The sequence below is a fragment of the Juglans regia genome, chromosome 12 (assembly GCF_001411555.2).
Source record: "Juglans regia cultivar Chandler chromosome 12, Walnut 2.0, whole genome shotgun sequence".
NCBI classification, from domain to species: Eukaryota; Viridiplantae; Streptophyta; class Magnoliopsida; order Fagales; family Juglandaceae; genus Juglans; species Juglans regia.
Genome location: NC_049912.1, coordinates 5,217,472 through 5,235,000, shown reverse-complemented (window position 1 = coordinate 5,235,000; position 17,529 = coordinate 5,217,472). Strand labels below are relative to the sequence as shown.

The 17,529-nt window shown below is 31.0% G+C and overlaps 1 protein-coding gene across 2 annotated transcripts; it reads right to left on the bottom strand.

Annotated features, from left to right (window-relative positions):
* Positions 1-2,679: 2,679 nt before the first annotated feature.
* On the bottom strand, positions 2,680-6,659 carry LOC109002057. 2 transcript variants are annotated; one of them, XM_035683824.1, is made up of 8 exons: positions 6,332-6,659; positions 5,433-5,454; positions 4,666-4,722; positions 4,497-4,578; positions 4,077-4,172; positions 3,833-3,957; positions 3,733-3,745; positions 2,680-3,354 (listed from the first exon to the last, which is right to left on the bottom strand). In XM_035683824.1, the coding sequence occupies exons 1-8, from the start codon at positions 6,423-6,425 to the stop codon at positions 3,094-3,096; spliced, it is 750 nt and encodes a 249-aa protein (XP_035539717.1). In that variant the 5' UTR covers positions 6,426-6,659; the 3' UTR covers positions 2,680-3,093. The 2 variants fall into 2 exon arrangements, with proteins under 2 accessions (XP_035539717.1, XP_018835185.1); XM_018979640.2 differs by having other exon boundaries at positions 2,680-3,348; positions 3,727-3,745; positions 6,332-6,650.
* Between the last annotated feature and the right edge of the window lie 10,870 nt (positions 6,660-17,529).

Here is a 17,529-nt window from a genome sequence, read left to right as displayed (position 1 = left end):
CAAAGAACAAAAGATGGTGAATAAAAAAAAATCTATTCATCATTTTTTTTTTATCATCTTTTCATTATCTTATGATGTATTATTAGATGATAGACTTACAAATAAAATATAATAAATATTTTCTAATCATTTAATGTCACATCATAAAATAATAAGAAAAAAGATAAAAATTAAGATAATTAGTAGCATTACTAAACAAAATAATAATAATAACCCTACTCCAATAACTTCTCATGTCTTTTCAGAAAAAAGGTGAAAAAGAAGAAAAAGACTTGGCATGGTTGTGCAATTCTGTCTTCTTAAGATTGTATCATGCAGGTTTGGAGCATGGAATGAAATGTAAAATTCTTATTTTATTTAATCTAATCTTATTTTTAAATATAATTTAAATACAACTTTTTAAAACTAATTATTAAAGTTTTTTCAAACTAATCAGTAATCATTATAACTTTTCAAATTTTTAAATAAAAAATAATTCTAACTTTTTTAAATCTCAAATAAAAATTATATTATAAAATTATATTTTTATAATATTTTAACTTTATAATATTTTTTATTCAACTAAAATACTCAACTCAAACTATCTAATTATTATTCACAAATTATCTTACTACTATTTATAAAATTTTCATCTCATCTCATTTCTCAAACCTGCTAGTATACTTAGAGAATAAATATTAGAGAGAGTAACATGAGATACAAGTTTAGAACATGTAAAGTTTTGGGCAGCTTTTTTGGAAAAAAGTGAGCCCACCATCATTTGCGAAAGAATTAAATAAGAGAGATTAAGGTGCCATTTGATTATACAGATAAATTATAAGGTGAGATAATATAAAAGTTGAATAAAATATTATTAAAATATTATTTTTAATTTAATATTTAAAAATATTAAATTAATTTTTATATTTTATTTAAAAATTTAAAAAAATTATAATAATTAAACAATATAACATGAAATGATTTACAAAATCAAACCAGGGCAAAGGTGGTGGGTGCAAAATCACACCAAAGTTATATTGAAGTTGGAGCCTGTACCTGACCCATCTATCTCATACTCTCTTGCTCTAAAGTGCGAGGGATTTAAAGGCAAATCTGCTTTGAAAGTTTCCAGCTTTGAGTCGGAACAATCAACCACCTATCAAAACCTCTGTAAAGTCCCAAAAGATGAAGATCTGATGGTATTCATCTTGGGAAAGAAAAGAGAATTTACAGGTGAAATTAATGGTTTTTTTTTTTAAGTAATGCTACGTATAGTCATAGACTATGCTAGTATTACACAATTATTTTGAAAAGAATTAGAATTTACTATTAAAAAATTAATTTTTTTTTATGTGAATATCGTATTTACTCACTTTTTTTAAAGAGATTGTACAGTATTTATACACTCTATTATTGCAAATATTATTTTTTTTATACTTGCAGTTAGCTTATTTTTATATATATTTTTAATTTTTAATTATTTTATTTTTTCTAATATGTTAATACAACATTTTTTTTTTTTGTAATACTTAAGCGTTGATTGAGGGTTTTTAACATGTATCGTCGTATGATTAGTCTAACGTGATATGTGAGTGATATCGTTATTACTATCGCGCCCCACCCCCAAAAAAACAAATTCGTTGGGACTATTTTAAAATTTGACAAAAGTCCAACAACAAATGTATAAGAAAAATGATAGAAAGCCGTTTTGGGCTCCCATTTATTTTGTTTAATTTTTTTAGTTTTATTTAAAAAAAAATTTTACATATTTTTTTAACATTTTAAAATATTTTTAAAAGAAAATTCACATTATTATTAAATAATATTTTCTTAATTACTAAGTAAAAAAAAATTAAAAATAAAACAATCGGACAAAATAAACGGTTGGACTCCTAGCATTTTTCCCAATGTATAATTTAACTTTTTTCTACCATATAAATTAGTAATACTATTTGAATGCCTTTACAGTATACACCATCACATGACAAAATCTGATAAGTAAAATTCAATTTTTAAAATTTATTTCCCAAACCAAACGCTCCTAAAAAACCAGATCCTCCTTAATGAGTTGGGGTTGGATCTCTTGGTTCTTTCGCATATGTACGATGTTTTTTCATGAGCTTTTGAAAGATTAGAATACGCTGGCATTCTCTTCTATGGACAAAGGTTGCAAAAATGGTGAAAATCTACTACTTTTTTTTTTAAAAGAATGTTATACATTAGCCACTATTCATTCTCACACCCTATTTATAACTTTTCCATAGAGCGTAACGGTGTTTTTCATAAAGTGTATAAGTATTTTTTATATAGTGTGGAGTCGTAAATAGTGACTAATGAAAAGAATTTTTTTCATTTTTTAACCACCATCAAATAGTCATCCATGTACGGTAAAAACATAGACCTTAAGTTCAATTATCGAAATTGGTCTAGCACATAAAGATAAATTTCTAGGTCAGGAAAAACATAACCTACAAAATGAAAAGGCATAGCTTTGTCTCCTTTATAGAAACTACAAAGTGTTGCAGACATGTTTGGGATTTCAAAGGCAGCCAGACTGCATGAACAAAACAGCAGCAATAGCACAAAATACATATTTATCAATAAAATTTACAACTATCTATATATTAAAAAAAAAATGGTGGTCGGGTTACTGGCGAACTCCCAACAGGCAGAAGTCCACTGAAAATAGAAAACCTCACATAAATAGGCTAATAGCCACCAAATTTGCATAAACCCCAATGGTTGTAAAAGAAAAATAAAGAATTATGCAGCATATACATAACTGTAGAACAGAAAGAAAAAGAAAAAATTAGATATGATTTGAACAAGAATGAGGAGCTGGAACTTAAAGATGAAAACATGTGCCCAAATCATGTTCAATCATGACTCGTAAAAAAAACCTGTTTCTTGATACAGTTTCTTCACCTGTAAAGGCTATTTATTTAGGTCAAGACCATTGATGGAAACCAAAGGAACAAATCCAAAGCTAGGATTGAGGTTGAAAACATGCCTATATACAGAGAAACATTCAGAAGAAAAGCTGGCATTAACAACAAGATTACTTTGAATGTGATTTTACTAGGCATATATAGACATGCATCATGGTCACCATCACTAGGGATAATTATGACGATGGGCAGGAGCGGGAGGATATGCAGGTGGAGGATACCCAGTGGGAGGGTAACCTTGAGCATGAGGGGGTGGGGGGTAGCCATAGGGCTGCTGCCCATATGCTGGTTGGGAAGGATATCCAACAGGCGGAGGAGTTGGCTGATCAATACGAGACATCTGCTGGACTGCCGGTACTGCCATCATTGGTTGTGGCCCAAACTTGCCATCTCTTTTATCCATTTCAATCTTGTGCTGGGTCTGCATTAGAAACAATTAAAGTAACCATGTCATAGGAACCTTGGAATTGCAAAATTTACATGAAACTGTTTAATCTAGTACACTCCTAAAAGAACCAGATGACTATCCATCATTGGGTCCCAACCCAAGTCATATGATATAATATTGGCTGTCAAAAATGATTACGTACGGTTAGTTTTACAATTACTCTAGGTACTTGTATTACTTGAACCTTCCTATGGAAAAAGGGGGTTTATCTATGGGGGAAGTAGGCAGTTTATGTACTGCTCCTATGATGTTGCCAATTTTACTATCCATCTGTTCAAACATAGTACATAGTATATGAAGTTCGTATGCTCTATGGTTGTTAAATGAACTTTGTTTTGTTCTCTTGCATACCTGCATACATGCACAAACCCTGCAGATACAAACCAAGTCAATGAATTAGCAGAGATTTTGCAATTTATGTCTCTTGGCTCAAGAATGGTGCATTTTAAGGCCTTACGTGCAATAAGTCAGATCAGCCAAACAGTTCAACATCTGTGAAATCTCTTGAATTTCATCACTTCCGACTATGCATGCAACTATGGAACATATACATGCAAGTTGCTGGAGACAGAACATGAATCCCTGAAAGAAGACAGTGCGTCATGTGACAAACATGTTGATGATAAAGAAGCAGAGCAAGTGCAAATTGATATTTGGGGAGGAGATGTGAGAGGGGGGTGTTAAAGAGAGAGAGAGAGTACAATAATGCAGTTATCACATTTCGTTGTCTGTATATTGAACTCATCTTGCAGCAGAAAGCGTGTCGAGGCTACTGAATTTCCAAAGCAACAGAAAACCTGAACAAAGTGAAGAAATCACACATGCAAGAAAGAAAGTGATTTTTTTTGTTACAAATTAATAAATTATAGGAGCAGAAGTTCATGCTGGACAAAGCCGGGGGGGGGGGGATGTCCCCCCAAAGCTCTGAAGACCCAAAGAAACCTGCAGGTTTTGTGAAGTTCCACCCCTCAAAAAGTCCCCCAAGGCCCCCTCCCCCAACAAAAGGCACCCCAGGAAGTGCTTCTGGCTTTGTCTCTGACTTCACATTTGAAAATCTCCCTTTTTTCAATTATAAAATAATGACCATCACGAAAAGCGTAAAGGAAACAAAACTGTAATACCTCAGTGCAAAGACAAATTTCAGGGCAATGACTTTCTCCACACCTCCCACTGCATGGCATATAGCCAGCACAGCATGTGTACCTGAAACATATGAAAACCGAGAATTTTGCCGCATTCACTCTAATTCTTGTTAGATGAAAACTCAAAGGGAAATATGTCACAGAATACCTTGACATGTCATTATAAAGAGCCCGTTTTCGAAGCAAGTAGGAAGCACAGGGACCACTATCACATAACAAAGAAAAATTATATAGGCACACCTATAAAAATAAAAATAAAAAAAAAAAAGAAAAAGAAGAACAAGAGCTAGAGGAATCAAATTTTTCCATGTCATTTAGTATTGTATTACAATGATTACTAAATAACAAGGTCCAGATCATCTAGGTGAAAACTATCCTTATAGTTCCATTGAGACTAGCCTTGACGTAATTATATATATGTAAGCAATAATATATATATATATGATCATTAATATATATGTAAGAAACTCTGCTCTGAAACAAATATCTTGATATCTTGTCATACTACATCTATTATTGATCATTGAATACTTATGGAGCAGTATGTTAGCCCAAAGAAAAATTGTCCGTACAAAAGATTTCAATATCTGAAACAAAAATTAACATAGTTGAATAACCACCAACACCATAACTATTATCCTAGTTCCTATTGAAACCAAATTTTAGTTTGGTTTAGATGTGTAGTTTTTCATCTTCAGAAACTTAATATCCAACAGAAGGTTTTATTTATGAGAGAGAGAGAGAGAGCATGGATATGAAGAAACAGAATGCCCCCTTTATCCCCCAAATCACCCGAGTATTAAAATTTATACAACATGGCAACCAGTAGAACTCAGGATAACCAATATATCGAACCCAGAACAAACTCTAAGAGCCAGAACAAATCAAGAACGCATCACATATCAGAACACTTACCACAACAGTGCAAAGCAACAATCTGCATACCAAACAAGAAAAAAAACAATTTAATCAGCGATCAATGTAATTTGAGAATCAAAATTATTGGTGGAGAGGCGTTCTAAGATTCTAAATCAAGTTTCCAATGTTTTTGAAAAAGCCCAGAAGTATGCATTGATATTACTCAAGAAAACAGAGTATCCATATACTTTCCACTGAGTGCCATATGGAATAAAAAAGAAAAAGTACATATACATGAAAATCGCAGATCAGTGGAGCCAAGTAGCAGTTGGTGATTCGGTATAGTTATGTATATTTTCTGGGACTCTATCTCTCTCTTATTTTCCTACAATTTTATCAAAAACCAGCCTTCAATTTTTAACAAACCAAGATCAGTAATCAATCGGTTTGACTGCCTAGAAACCAAATAAGAAAAAGGGGGTCAAAACCTTCCTTTTGATCAAATATCTCAGATAAACGAATCAAACTAGGATTAACGATGAAGGCCTAGTTGGATGGAGCTTTAAGTCAAAATCCAAAAGTCTCGACTCTTCAATATCCAATTCGTTTACAGCATGTTTTTAGCAACCAAAAGAGTATGGGCCAAAGGGCGTTTACGAGAAGTAATCACTTGAAAGAAGCCAAACTGTTGCTACCAGTATAGTTTCCGTCTAGAGAACATTTAACACTCGAGTATTTAATGTTATTTTTCTTTTCTCACATTTTCTCCGCGAACGAACAGAACTCCACTCACAAATCAAACTTAAAACCCACGCACGCGCGCACAAATTTGAACAGTAGCTGATGAGAAGATTTATTCAATTTTAAACACCCAATCAGCCAATCTCACGTAAAATACAAATAGATATTCTCAGGAGCAAAACAGAGTGTATATGCACACTATATATATTGCTTACAAGGAGTATCGGTATAGATGGTGCTCATGAGATCGGAGTGCCAGAGATTCCGGTAATTCTGCCGGAACTGCATTTTCTCCACCTGTTTATCCATGGCAGTTGAAACAAAATGAGATAGCGATTGCAGCGAATAAAGATTCCAAATTAAAACCCTAGCTTCGAAGGGAAATCTTCAGCTTGGCGTTCGAAGAAGACGCGTGGTATGGATGTTTACACAGACGCGAAGTCTGGTAAGTTGTTAAGTCTGCGTGTGCGTATTTAAATGTAGAGGAAGAAATAAAAATGCTCCCAAATTCGTAAAAGTACAGCTGCGACCCGGAAGCTTCCATTAATGGTTGTTTGGATTCCAAGAAAAGTCTTCCAATCTGACGAATCCACGAGCAGAAAAAGTTCTTCCGTCTTTATCTATTATTATTTTATTATAATAATAATTGAATTTATTATTGAAATAAATATTAATTTTTTTAAATCTTAAAATAAAAAATATTACGATATAATAACATTTATATCACAGTCTATTTACAACTAACTATTAAATAAATTGTAGAGTAGTTGGCGTTCTATCATTGTCTATACTTAATCATGTACGCTAATTTAGGTTTGGTCTGGATTGTGAAATGATTTTAATTTATTTTATTATAATCTTTTTTTTTAACTTTTAAAAAAATTATAATAAATAATTTAAATTTTTTAAATTTTAAAATAATAATATTATTAAAAAAAATTAATAATATTTTATTCAACTTTCAATTTTATCTCAATTTATCTTATTTTAACTTATTATCCAAACGACACCTTAGATTTAAAAAATGAAATATTAATTTGTACAAATCAAATATATAAGATTCATGCAAACACTTTATAAAAAAGTAAATAGTCACATTCTCATAAAAAATTGTAAGAAGTATTAAAAGTAGGACAATACTAAGATGTATATCAAATGTGCATCATAAATAAGCACACAAGTACAAATGAATTTTTTTCTTTTAAATATTTTTAAACATCCTTAATCATTAAAAAAAATATATAAATTTATTAATAATCATTTTTTTAATCTTTAAGAAAAAAATAAAAATAAAATAAAATGCACAAATGGGTACATTTGAGAGTCTTACTATCGTTTTTCTCAAAAGTATTTCTTAAAAGAGCGGTGTTTTTTATGCTAAACAATGCAATTTTTTTTCTTTTTTATTTAAATATTTTTAAAATCACTTTAAATATTTAAAAAAAATAAAATTTACAAATTTATTACAAAAATAATTATTAATTAAAAAATATTAAAAATACAATTCGATAGAAAAATTCGTTGGGAGTAACGTTTCTCTTCTTAAAATTATGGGATATTGGTATCATTATATTCAAATTACTAATCATAAATATCGTTGTAATTATAATTTATTTGTTTTTACTATGAGAGCATTTCTTGTTTTGGAAAAATTAATTAAAAAATTACCTCAAACATCCACCTTTTAAAAAAATTCCTTTATTAACTATTTCTGAGGTTGCATTCCTTAATAGAGAAGTTTCTCCAATCTCCTTCCATCTAAAAGGATATCTCAGATTCTCAATAATTACAATCAAAATAACATTAAAAAGCATCTTCTGTCTAAGATATAACCCCTATTGGAAATTCATTTATTTTATTATTATTATTTTTTTAAATTTTTATATAAAATATAATAAATAATTTAACTTTTAAAAATCTCAAAATAATAATGATATTAAAAAAATATTCTAATAATATTTTATTCAACTCATCTAAAATTATCTCAACTCATCTACGAATCCAAACGGGACCTAATATCAATCTAAAACAACGTAAGATTGGTTAAAAAAACCAACATTAAGCGACGTGTGGATATTTATATCTTATAATTCTGTAAATAATAGTAAAATAATTTAGATTAAAAAAAATTGAATAAAAATATTATAAGATTAAAAATGGTTTGAATATTATTTTTAATTTGAAATTTGAAAAAAGTTATATTATTTTTTGTGTTTTATTAAAAGTCTGGAAAAATTGTATTAGATTTTTTGTTTGGATAATAATTAAGTAATGATTAGATGAAAAATTTAAAAATTAAAAATTAAAAAATATTTTATATTTAAATAATTGTGAAAAAGATATTATGAGAAATTATGAGAATATCCAGATATTCATACAAGCCCTAACAATAAAACAAGAAATTGTCATACCTACTCCAAAGTCAAAAGTATATTATATTAAGAAAGGATTTGAAAATTTCATAATTTGAAATTTCTAATAAACAACGACTACTTATAATCTTTTTGTATTAAATAATATCAGTAATTTATATTTTTAATTATTTTATATATATTTTTAATTTGTAATATACATCAATTTGACGTGGAGATGTTACTACAAAAACTTTGCAACGTCCTATAAAAAAAAAACTTACCAACGTCTACTTCCCTGGCAATCAAGAAATAGACAATATTTTGAGAAATATAATTTCATCCAGTGGGGCCAAAGAAAATTGATTTTTTATAAATTGCAGAAGCACCCAAAAGGTCTTTTAACTTTTCTTATTATTAAATCAATATATAATAATGGATAGCACATGTGAGAAATTGGAGAACTCATGTCTACTTGCTAATTTAATAATTCGAGAATTCATCACAGAAGATTCTTCAATATTCTATTGATTAAATTCGTATTACACAATTTATTTATGTTATAACATGCAATTTTATATATTTATATGTCTTTTCAAAGTCAAGTAGTGTTATGAAATATTAATATTGAAAGCACCAATTATAACAATATTAATTTTTGGAATGTATGAATAAGGAAAAATAACAAGTACACCGTCACAAAAAATACTATATTATATATATGCTGAGTTTTTAATTACACCATTAATGGCCACCCCTACTACACACATAGAAATGACAATCTGATCTCTTATTGCAGTCATAGATTGGCTTGTTTTAGTCGTCATGTCTACATTACAAGATGAGGATGCCTTGTCACCAACCCCACACTCAATAACAGGGAGCTGCACTCTGCTTCAATTCTGAAATATCCAGTCATCAGGAGTCACCGTTCCAATAAAGTTATACAGCGCACAACATACTGTAATAATAAGTCATTGCCTCCCAACCGAATATGCAAGCATTAACTTCAAAATTTTAATACGTTCTTTCAATACACCAAAAGTGCATTCTATGAAATTATGAATTGATGAATGACCGTAATTAAGTAGTCTTATACCCCTTGAATTGACACTGGTTGTGACGATCACTCATTTGATACCTTTCTATGGGATAGAGGCCAGAAATCCCTAAGTACATGGAAAAATAGAATCAACAAGATAATACTGACCTGAGAGATCCATTTAAAACCAAAACACACAGTTCAATATTTATGAAGGGAAAAACAAATCACTTTCAAGGATAAATATTTGAAAGTAAATATTATAAAATTTTACCCTCGGGTGGCCACGAAAAATGGACAAATGAATCACTGCACGCATGGTGGAAGAGACAAGCGTCATGCATTGATCCCTCCCATTCAGTGTATACAAATGTAAATTTTATATTCAAATCAACTATACACAATACATTTTGAGTAATTTGCTCATGCCGGTTTCGATATGCCTCACATACCTCAACTGGTATGATTGCCTCCATCATGGTGTCGTTCAATGCACCAAAGCATTCCTATCAAATCAGAAATAAATCGATAATTTTGAACTACCTTAAATAAAGTTTATTCCGGTGTCAAAGTTACTTAAATGAAGTCAACTCTATTTTTCTTTCGAAAATGAAATTAAATGAAGATTTCTTACAAAAAACCAAAGAAAATTTTGATGGCTGCTTAAGATAGGGGTGCACGCCATCTCTATGGCAATCAAATGTCTCCCAAACTCACATAGTGCATTTATCACTCTTCTCATATGTTTATTAATTGTTTGTGTCTAATGTTGAAACATGTCTCCAACAATCCGTTGGGCAAATGCATGGCTCGCAACAAGTGATTCGTACACAAAACATAGTTAGAGATATTCCTCCACCATCACTGATCTTCTAGAATCATACAACAAGTGATTCGTACGTAACAATGTCCATAATGTGCAAAATGCGAGTACCTCCATGAGGAACAAGTCCTTACAATTGCCACGATGTCCATTCAAAATTTGTAAAATATATTGATCTCTGCAGTGGCCTATATTATGTTGTGGCATTGGATGATTCCATCCCGGTCGGGAGGACATGATCCTAATTAGGGTGACGACATCTACTACCTTGAGGCCGGCCTCATAATCACTATCACTCCCTTTTGTCCAATAACTAACATGTTCGCATTCGACGTTCATGTGTGTTGGTGGACTTCCCGCTAAAACATTGTCATCTTCCATTCTCTAACATTGGAGTGCGTACTATTTATAGAAATACGTAAAAATTCATACATCGCCAATATATTAATAATATTAATAATTAACCCAAAAAACACTAATGTCCACAATCTCCAAATATCAATAAACACACCAAAATTAGGTTATAGAAGTGCATAAACATGTAACATAATATACCATCAGGTCTAGTACGTTCAAATCAAAGTTTATAGCAACTTTGATAAAATATGAGAAATACATAGTAATGTAAATGAAAAATAAAACCTCAACATAGCAATGTAAACAATGTCCGAGTAATGGTTAAGCAACACAACATCAATTATGCATGACTCAAGCCCGCCCATGCACGTCATCTATGGCCAAAAAAGCCTCGCTGAACCATGGGATCAAATAAGCAGTCGAATGCACACGAAAAAATTTCGCTCAATAGTGGAGGTTGAATTTCTTGTAAAAATGTCACACATTGAGCAAACGGATCCCTATCGTTGTCGCTGACCATGGTGGGTCCCGATCCTCTACTACGCTTTCCCCTTGATGACTCAGCTCTACCCTCATAGCACTTCTGTCATGTCTCATAGGAACTCGTGATCACATCGAGGAAGTTCAATATGTCCTGATCCACTTGCTTGCTTGACCCCCCCCCCCCCTTGATGCCGTCAGGACGATCGGCTCAATGGTCTTGATGAAGGTGTCCCCATGTCCATGGAAAACTTCATCATGCCATCAATACCAAAGTCCACACTGGCTCACGTGCCCAGTGCGAGGCCTCGATGTCACATCTCTGCATCAATATGCCGCTCATCCTTAGACGTTGGGGGTGGTTCATTGGACACATGGTGGAGCATACCAGTGACAATTGATGCGCCAAAAATTGTGAAAAGCTTTGCATACTTTGGGCAGCCTAAGGTTCGGAATTTCATCAATTATGGTTTTGCCTAGTCCAAATATTTCAAATTGCTATATATTAGAGACTCGTTAATATGACATAAACTATAAAAACACATGGTACAATCGGCAAGTATGATATAATATTTTCAAACATGGCTACAGATTCCTTACCCTAATGGCATTTTTCCAATATTTGTCACTTCCTATCACCATTTTTGTACTGAGGTCTCATCTCATACAAGTTTGGCTAATTAGGTCGGTGAAAAGCCACTACATCATCTTTAGCATATGTAGTTTTCTCTTGATTTGGTTCGCATCATACGCCCTTATGTCCAAAATCATAAGGCGTTCAGCATACGAATCGTAGATAGTAACGCCAACAAAACAAAAATGTTGTTCAAAGTTTTAGAAGATAGGAAGTGGACATTAAGCTAGTAGCATATTGAAATAATAAAGAAAAAAATATTCTATCAATAATAGTTATTAAAGAAGAAGATTTTTCATTCAAGGTAACATTCAATGTATTGAAGATAATTGACAATGATGGAACCATGCTACATAAGTTAATTTTATATGTTTAATATGGGGATCGATACTAGTGGCATACGATCAAGGAGAAAATATTGTGGCTATAACACTTGTCGATTGGTACAAAAGATTGTCTTGATTGGTATGCCCAATAAACAAGTTGCACTATATTGCCTAAAAGTGCAGTTGCCTTAGCCTTAGCAAATGAATTTATAAAGTATACAACCACATGAAACTTGCTATGTTGCATGGAAGTAAATGTGATTGCGATTTGGTTTTTAAGACATCAGTGAAATTCAATGATGAATATTGGAGACTGAGCTGGTGAAGGTGAGATCTGTAGAGATGAGAAGCTTTTAAATGATAATTTTCCTAGTGTTTTGTTTGGATTCCAAGAAATTAGCAAAGACCCCCATTAATAAGACCGACTCAAATTGCCATTACAAGAATGATGAGTACTTGAAAGACTTATTGACTACTATTATAGCAGCTATGTTAGCATCATTGTTTTCTCCTTAATTGTCCTAAATAATAATATCCTATGTGCCATAGTTGTTGAATTGGTGCTGCGCCTTTGACTGTGAAAGTTGGGGAGAGATGCTCCTTGATTGCAGATGCCAATAGTGGTGGACATCGTGATTCTCCTGGCTTTCGGCATGTTTTATATATAGGAGAAATTGGTCTGTGATTTTGAAACAGATGAATTTATAGAGATTGAGAAAATCTTCACATACCCACGTGAGAACACTGTGTGTCGTAGAGTCCAGTTGATTCTCGGCACAAGAAAACCACGCGACGCGACTATATTTCAGAGCGGAGAAGACCATCGGTTTTTCTAATAAAGTAATATACCGAATATGCAGGGTAGTAATGGTGAGTTGCATGGCTTGAAAGATCCACATAGGCCAGTTGCAGAGGCCACAAACACTCGGCCTTATCAGCCTATCCAAGCGAGGACAAGCCATATGTACACAGATGCAATCCATGCGACGCCACTATTCTTTCACATGGTTTTGCAAAAGACGGGATGAGGATCGAGATTCACACGGCTAGGCAGATAAATGCTGCATCCTATTGCCGAAAGTGAGTCGTACACCTCTGGGCTAGAGCAACATGGGAGAGATGGTCAATGGGAGAAAAGTTGTATTGTCAGTGTGAGGCTGAATCAGTGAACAATGTCAAGTAAATGAGAGAGGAGTGAGATCAGATGAGATTTAAGAAAATGTATGTTTGTTTTCGCAGAGTAGTTGACTATACGAAAACTTGAGATGGCTTGTGTTTCATCTCTGAAAACAAACGAGCCCTAATAGTACCAATTGGACTTCTCCCTCGTACTTTCTTGCAGAGTAAGAGATATTTTTTATAATTGTTTTTAAATTCTATTTTAAATTTATTGGTTGTAAAATAAATTGTAAGGTAGTTGTAACAGAATTAAAGTTTGGTTTGGATAATGAGTTGAGTTGAGATGATTTGAGATGGTTTGTGAATAATAATAAAATATTTGAGTTGAGATGAGATGAGTTAAAAATAGTTTGAGTTAAAATGTTGTATGGGGTTTTGGGAAATGAGGGACAAAAAGCTAAAAAGCAATATTACAAATTAAAATATTGTTATAATATAATTTTTTAATATAATTTTTGTTTTGGGATTAGAAAAAGTTGAATTACTATTTGTGTTTTATTAGATAAAAAATTGAAAATTTGAATTTGAAAAGTGTTTGTGTTTATGGTGTTTGAATATTGAGATGAGATGAAATGGAAGCATTTCTCTATCCGTACCAGACCTATTGTATCATTACTCTAAGCCTATTAGAGAATAATGAGTCACTAATCCTCCTAATTGTTTTTGTTTATTTGAGCTTATAACTCTTAATTTTTCTCATCTTGTCCATTAAGTCTATGTTTGGATAGTGAAGTGATCTCATATGATCTGTGAATAGTAATAAAAAAAATAATGATAAAATATTAAATAATAGTGAATAGTAATAAAGAGTAATAATAAAATATTATATAGCAGTTGAGTGATTTGAGAAATAATTATTCTCACCACTATAAAGTTATAGTTTGCTTTCTTTTTCTCGTGAGAAATGATATTTACAGTCCTGTAAAATGCAATCTCGGTATACTCTATTTGAAAAATAACCTTCACTTCTGAGTTTTTGTCAAGAGGAAGACATAAAGACTACCTACTTCAAAATTGTATATAGCATTACCATTTTCTTATTGATGTCGATTTCTTGTCGTAGGTATCGAACATTTCATTCGATGTTTGTTGCCAAGTGAATCCAGCACATTACTTGTCCGTCTGTAGGGTGGGGCAAGCTGGGAGGACCATATAATATATGCCAAAAGCAACGTCCCTTCAATTCATTCAGCACACGGATCGATCCTCCACCCTTTAACTTTTTTTTTTTTTTTTTTTTTTTGGGGTTTGCCATCCATTCTGTTAAAATTTAATGGGATATATCTTGTTTGAAAAACCACTAAACAAGATTATGAAAAAATAAATAAATTTTTTAAATAATGTTCTAATTTTTTTTTTTTTTTTTTATACATAGAAGGTGAAGGGTTCGAACTTGGTTCGACTGATTAGAAATCAGGTCCTATACCATCTAGTCCAAAAGATCTTAGCATGAATATTGGAATATTGTCCATTCATTTTCTATGAGGATGTATCCATAAAATTTTGAACCAGGAGAATCTAGTAGCTCTCATTGGTAGATTCGTTTTCTTTCATCTTTATTTTTACGAACCCAACAAAGAACCAACAATCAGAATATTTGGATGTTCCTAATTCTAGATTTAGCATCGAACTCATGCTATAGCCATTTGCTTTTGGCATCTTTGCCCTATTAGAATTATAGAGGTAAGAGTATTGTTCCTCTCGGCTTACTCTAGAATCCAATTATCCGGGTTCTGATTACAGTTTCCTGCCCGATTTGAACCGGAGCCAAAACTCTCATCTCAAAATCCAGACCTACTCGATCTGGGTTGGGTATGAAACCCAGGTCGGATTTAAAACCCAATACCTGGGTTTATATATATATATAAAAAAAAAATTAACCTTAAGTTAAAAATAAATTGGATTTCTTTTTTTTGTTTTACTTGCATTTAGTTAAAAAGGTAATTAGTCGCTTCTAGCTTTATTTACTTTTGACATAAAATTTGGTTTTCTATTTTAATATATTTTTATTATTATAGATAATGTTAAATGCATTAGCATTATGGTTTTCAATATGACTTATTGAAAAAACTTTAATAAAATATAGGCTTTTATATAAAAGGAAATTATGCTTCTCAACAATATTTTTTCTTAAAAAAATTGTAATAAAATATAGGCTTTTATATAAAAGGAAATTATGCTTCTCAACAACATTTTTTCTTAAAAAAATTGTAATAAAATATAGGCTTTTAGATATTAAAAAACAATTATGCTTTTGGATAATATTTTTTCTTGAAAAAAAAAATAATAACATATAGGCTTTTTTTAAAAAAAAAAAAAAAAAAGAGTATAGCCAGGAAGCTAAGGTCCCGTTTGGATTCAGAGATGAGTTGAGATGGTTTTAGATAAGTTCAATAAAATATTATTTGAATATTATTTTTAATATTATTATTATTTTGAGATTTGAAAAAGTTGAATTATTTATTATATTTTGTGTGAAAATTAAAAAAAATTATAATAATGAGATGAGATGAGTTTATGTGAGTTTTGAATCCAAACGGGGCCTAAACTTCCAGGTTTTAAAAACCTAGTTTCATCCGGATTTCGGCTCTGGTTGTAATCCGAGTTAACTCGCGCTAGGTATACTTGTTTAGCCAGGTCAGAATCTAGGTGAACAGTCCTATATAGAGGACTCTTTACTAAGCAATTTAGATAAGAGAAATGCTAGATCTACCAATTATAGAATTATATTTATAAATTGATGTGGCATAATGTCATATATTTTATAATATTTTTTTTTATAAGAAGTGTTTCATCTCAACTCACTATCCAAACGACACATTAACGTCTCACATCAAACTACATCAACATACCATTATAGTTTTCTAATTTCAATTTTTTTTAAAAAAAAAAGGTTTGTGGCTTTTGTTTGGGAAAATGATTTACACAACTTTTTTCACAATATTTTATACAACTATGTTTTAAATGAGGGGTATTTTTATAAAATATCTTATGAAAATAACATCATTTACAAAAATACCATAATTTTATAACATTATTGTGAAATGTATTTTGTGTATATCATTACTCATTGTTTGACCGGATCTCACTTACTCTATTGTTACTCTAATTTAATAGAAAAATAAAGATATGATAAATTTTTGTCTTTTGATTCAAGAAAATCATTCAAATCACCTTCAATGATGTAGATGATCGGAGGATCCGACCGGATCAAATCTCAAGAATTAAAAAAATTAAGAGTAATGATATACTTATAATTTTTTTATAACTATTTTACAACTCATTTTTAAACAACTAATGAAATCATGCCACTCTATTAAAACTAGATTTTAATATTACAAAATTACCCTCCACTTTATAAAGTTGTAAAATAATTATAAGGTTATCATTTTCCAAAAACTAAGATGGAAAGTAATTTATATAGATAGTTTTTAAAATAGTTTTCAATAAGATACTAAATATATTTCTCTCGAGTAATGATATACATGCAATTCATTTTTAACTTTTCTTAACCTATTTCACAATCAACCAATGTAATTAAACATGCAATTTCATTAGAAACGAGTTTCATTTTTATAAAACTATCTTTCATTTAATGTAGACTTATAAAAGAATTGTTAGAGTATTATAAATTTATAAGTTAATCAATGATAATCAATAATGTTGTGTGAATTATTAGCTATGGTTGTAAGATCAATCCGGTGGCAAAGAAATAGGCACTGCTTCTTTAAAGGGATTTTACTAATTCCAAGGAAGTTTTACTCAATTCATATCAATAGAAATGTTTCAGTCACAAAAAAATTAATTTTGCAAAAGTAAACCCACAATTTGATGTGACTTGATATAGTATATCAAATTATAAAATTACTTTTATTATAGAGTAGATCTAACGTATCATATGAAGTCATGTCAATTTGTAATTTTAGGCCCCGTTTGTTTTTAGAGATGAGATAAGATTTTTCGAGATATATGTAAATAATATTGAGATATGTTGAGTATAAATGAGATAAAATGAGATAGGATAAAATTATGTTTGTTTATAGAAATGAGATGAGATTAATTTGACTCTTTTGTGACGTATTTATGGTTGTGGAACCCACAACCATTTTGCAGCTTTTGCATTTTTTTTTTTTTGCTTTTTCCTAGGCTGCATTGGGTTGCATTTTGTTTTTTTGTTTTTTATGTTTCCTAACATCTCGGCGTCACTCAACATATTTCGGC

What these genes read in the sequence shown, in the direction of transcription:
- LOC109002057 (XM_035683824.1), bottom strand. Translation starts at nt 6,425, where the DNA reads ATGGATAAACAGGTGGAGAAAATGCAGTTCCGGCAGAATTACCGGAAT. An exon ending in TGTTGCTTTGCACTGTTGTG is followed by an intron (nt 4,723 to 5,432) that starts GTAAGTGTTCTG and finishes GTTATGTGATAG; the next exon opens with TGGTCCCTGTGCTTCCTACT. An exon ending in AAATTTGTCTTTGCACTGAG is followed by an intron (nt 4,173 to 4,496) that starts GTATTACAGTTT and finishes CACTTTGTTCAG; the next exon opens with GTTTTCTGTTGCTTTGGAAA.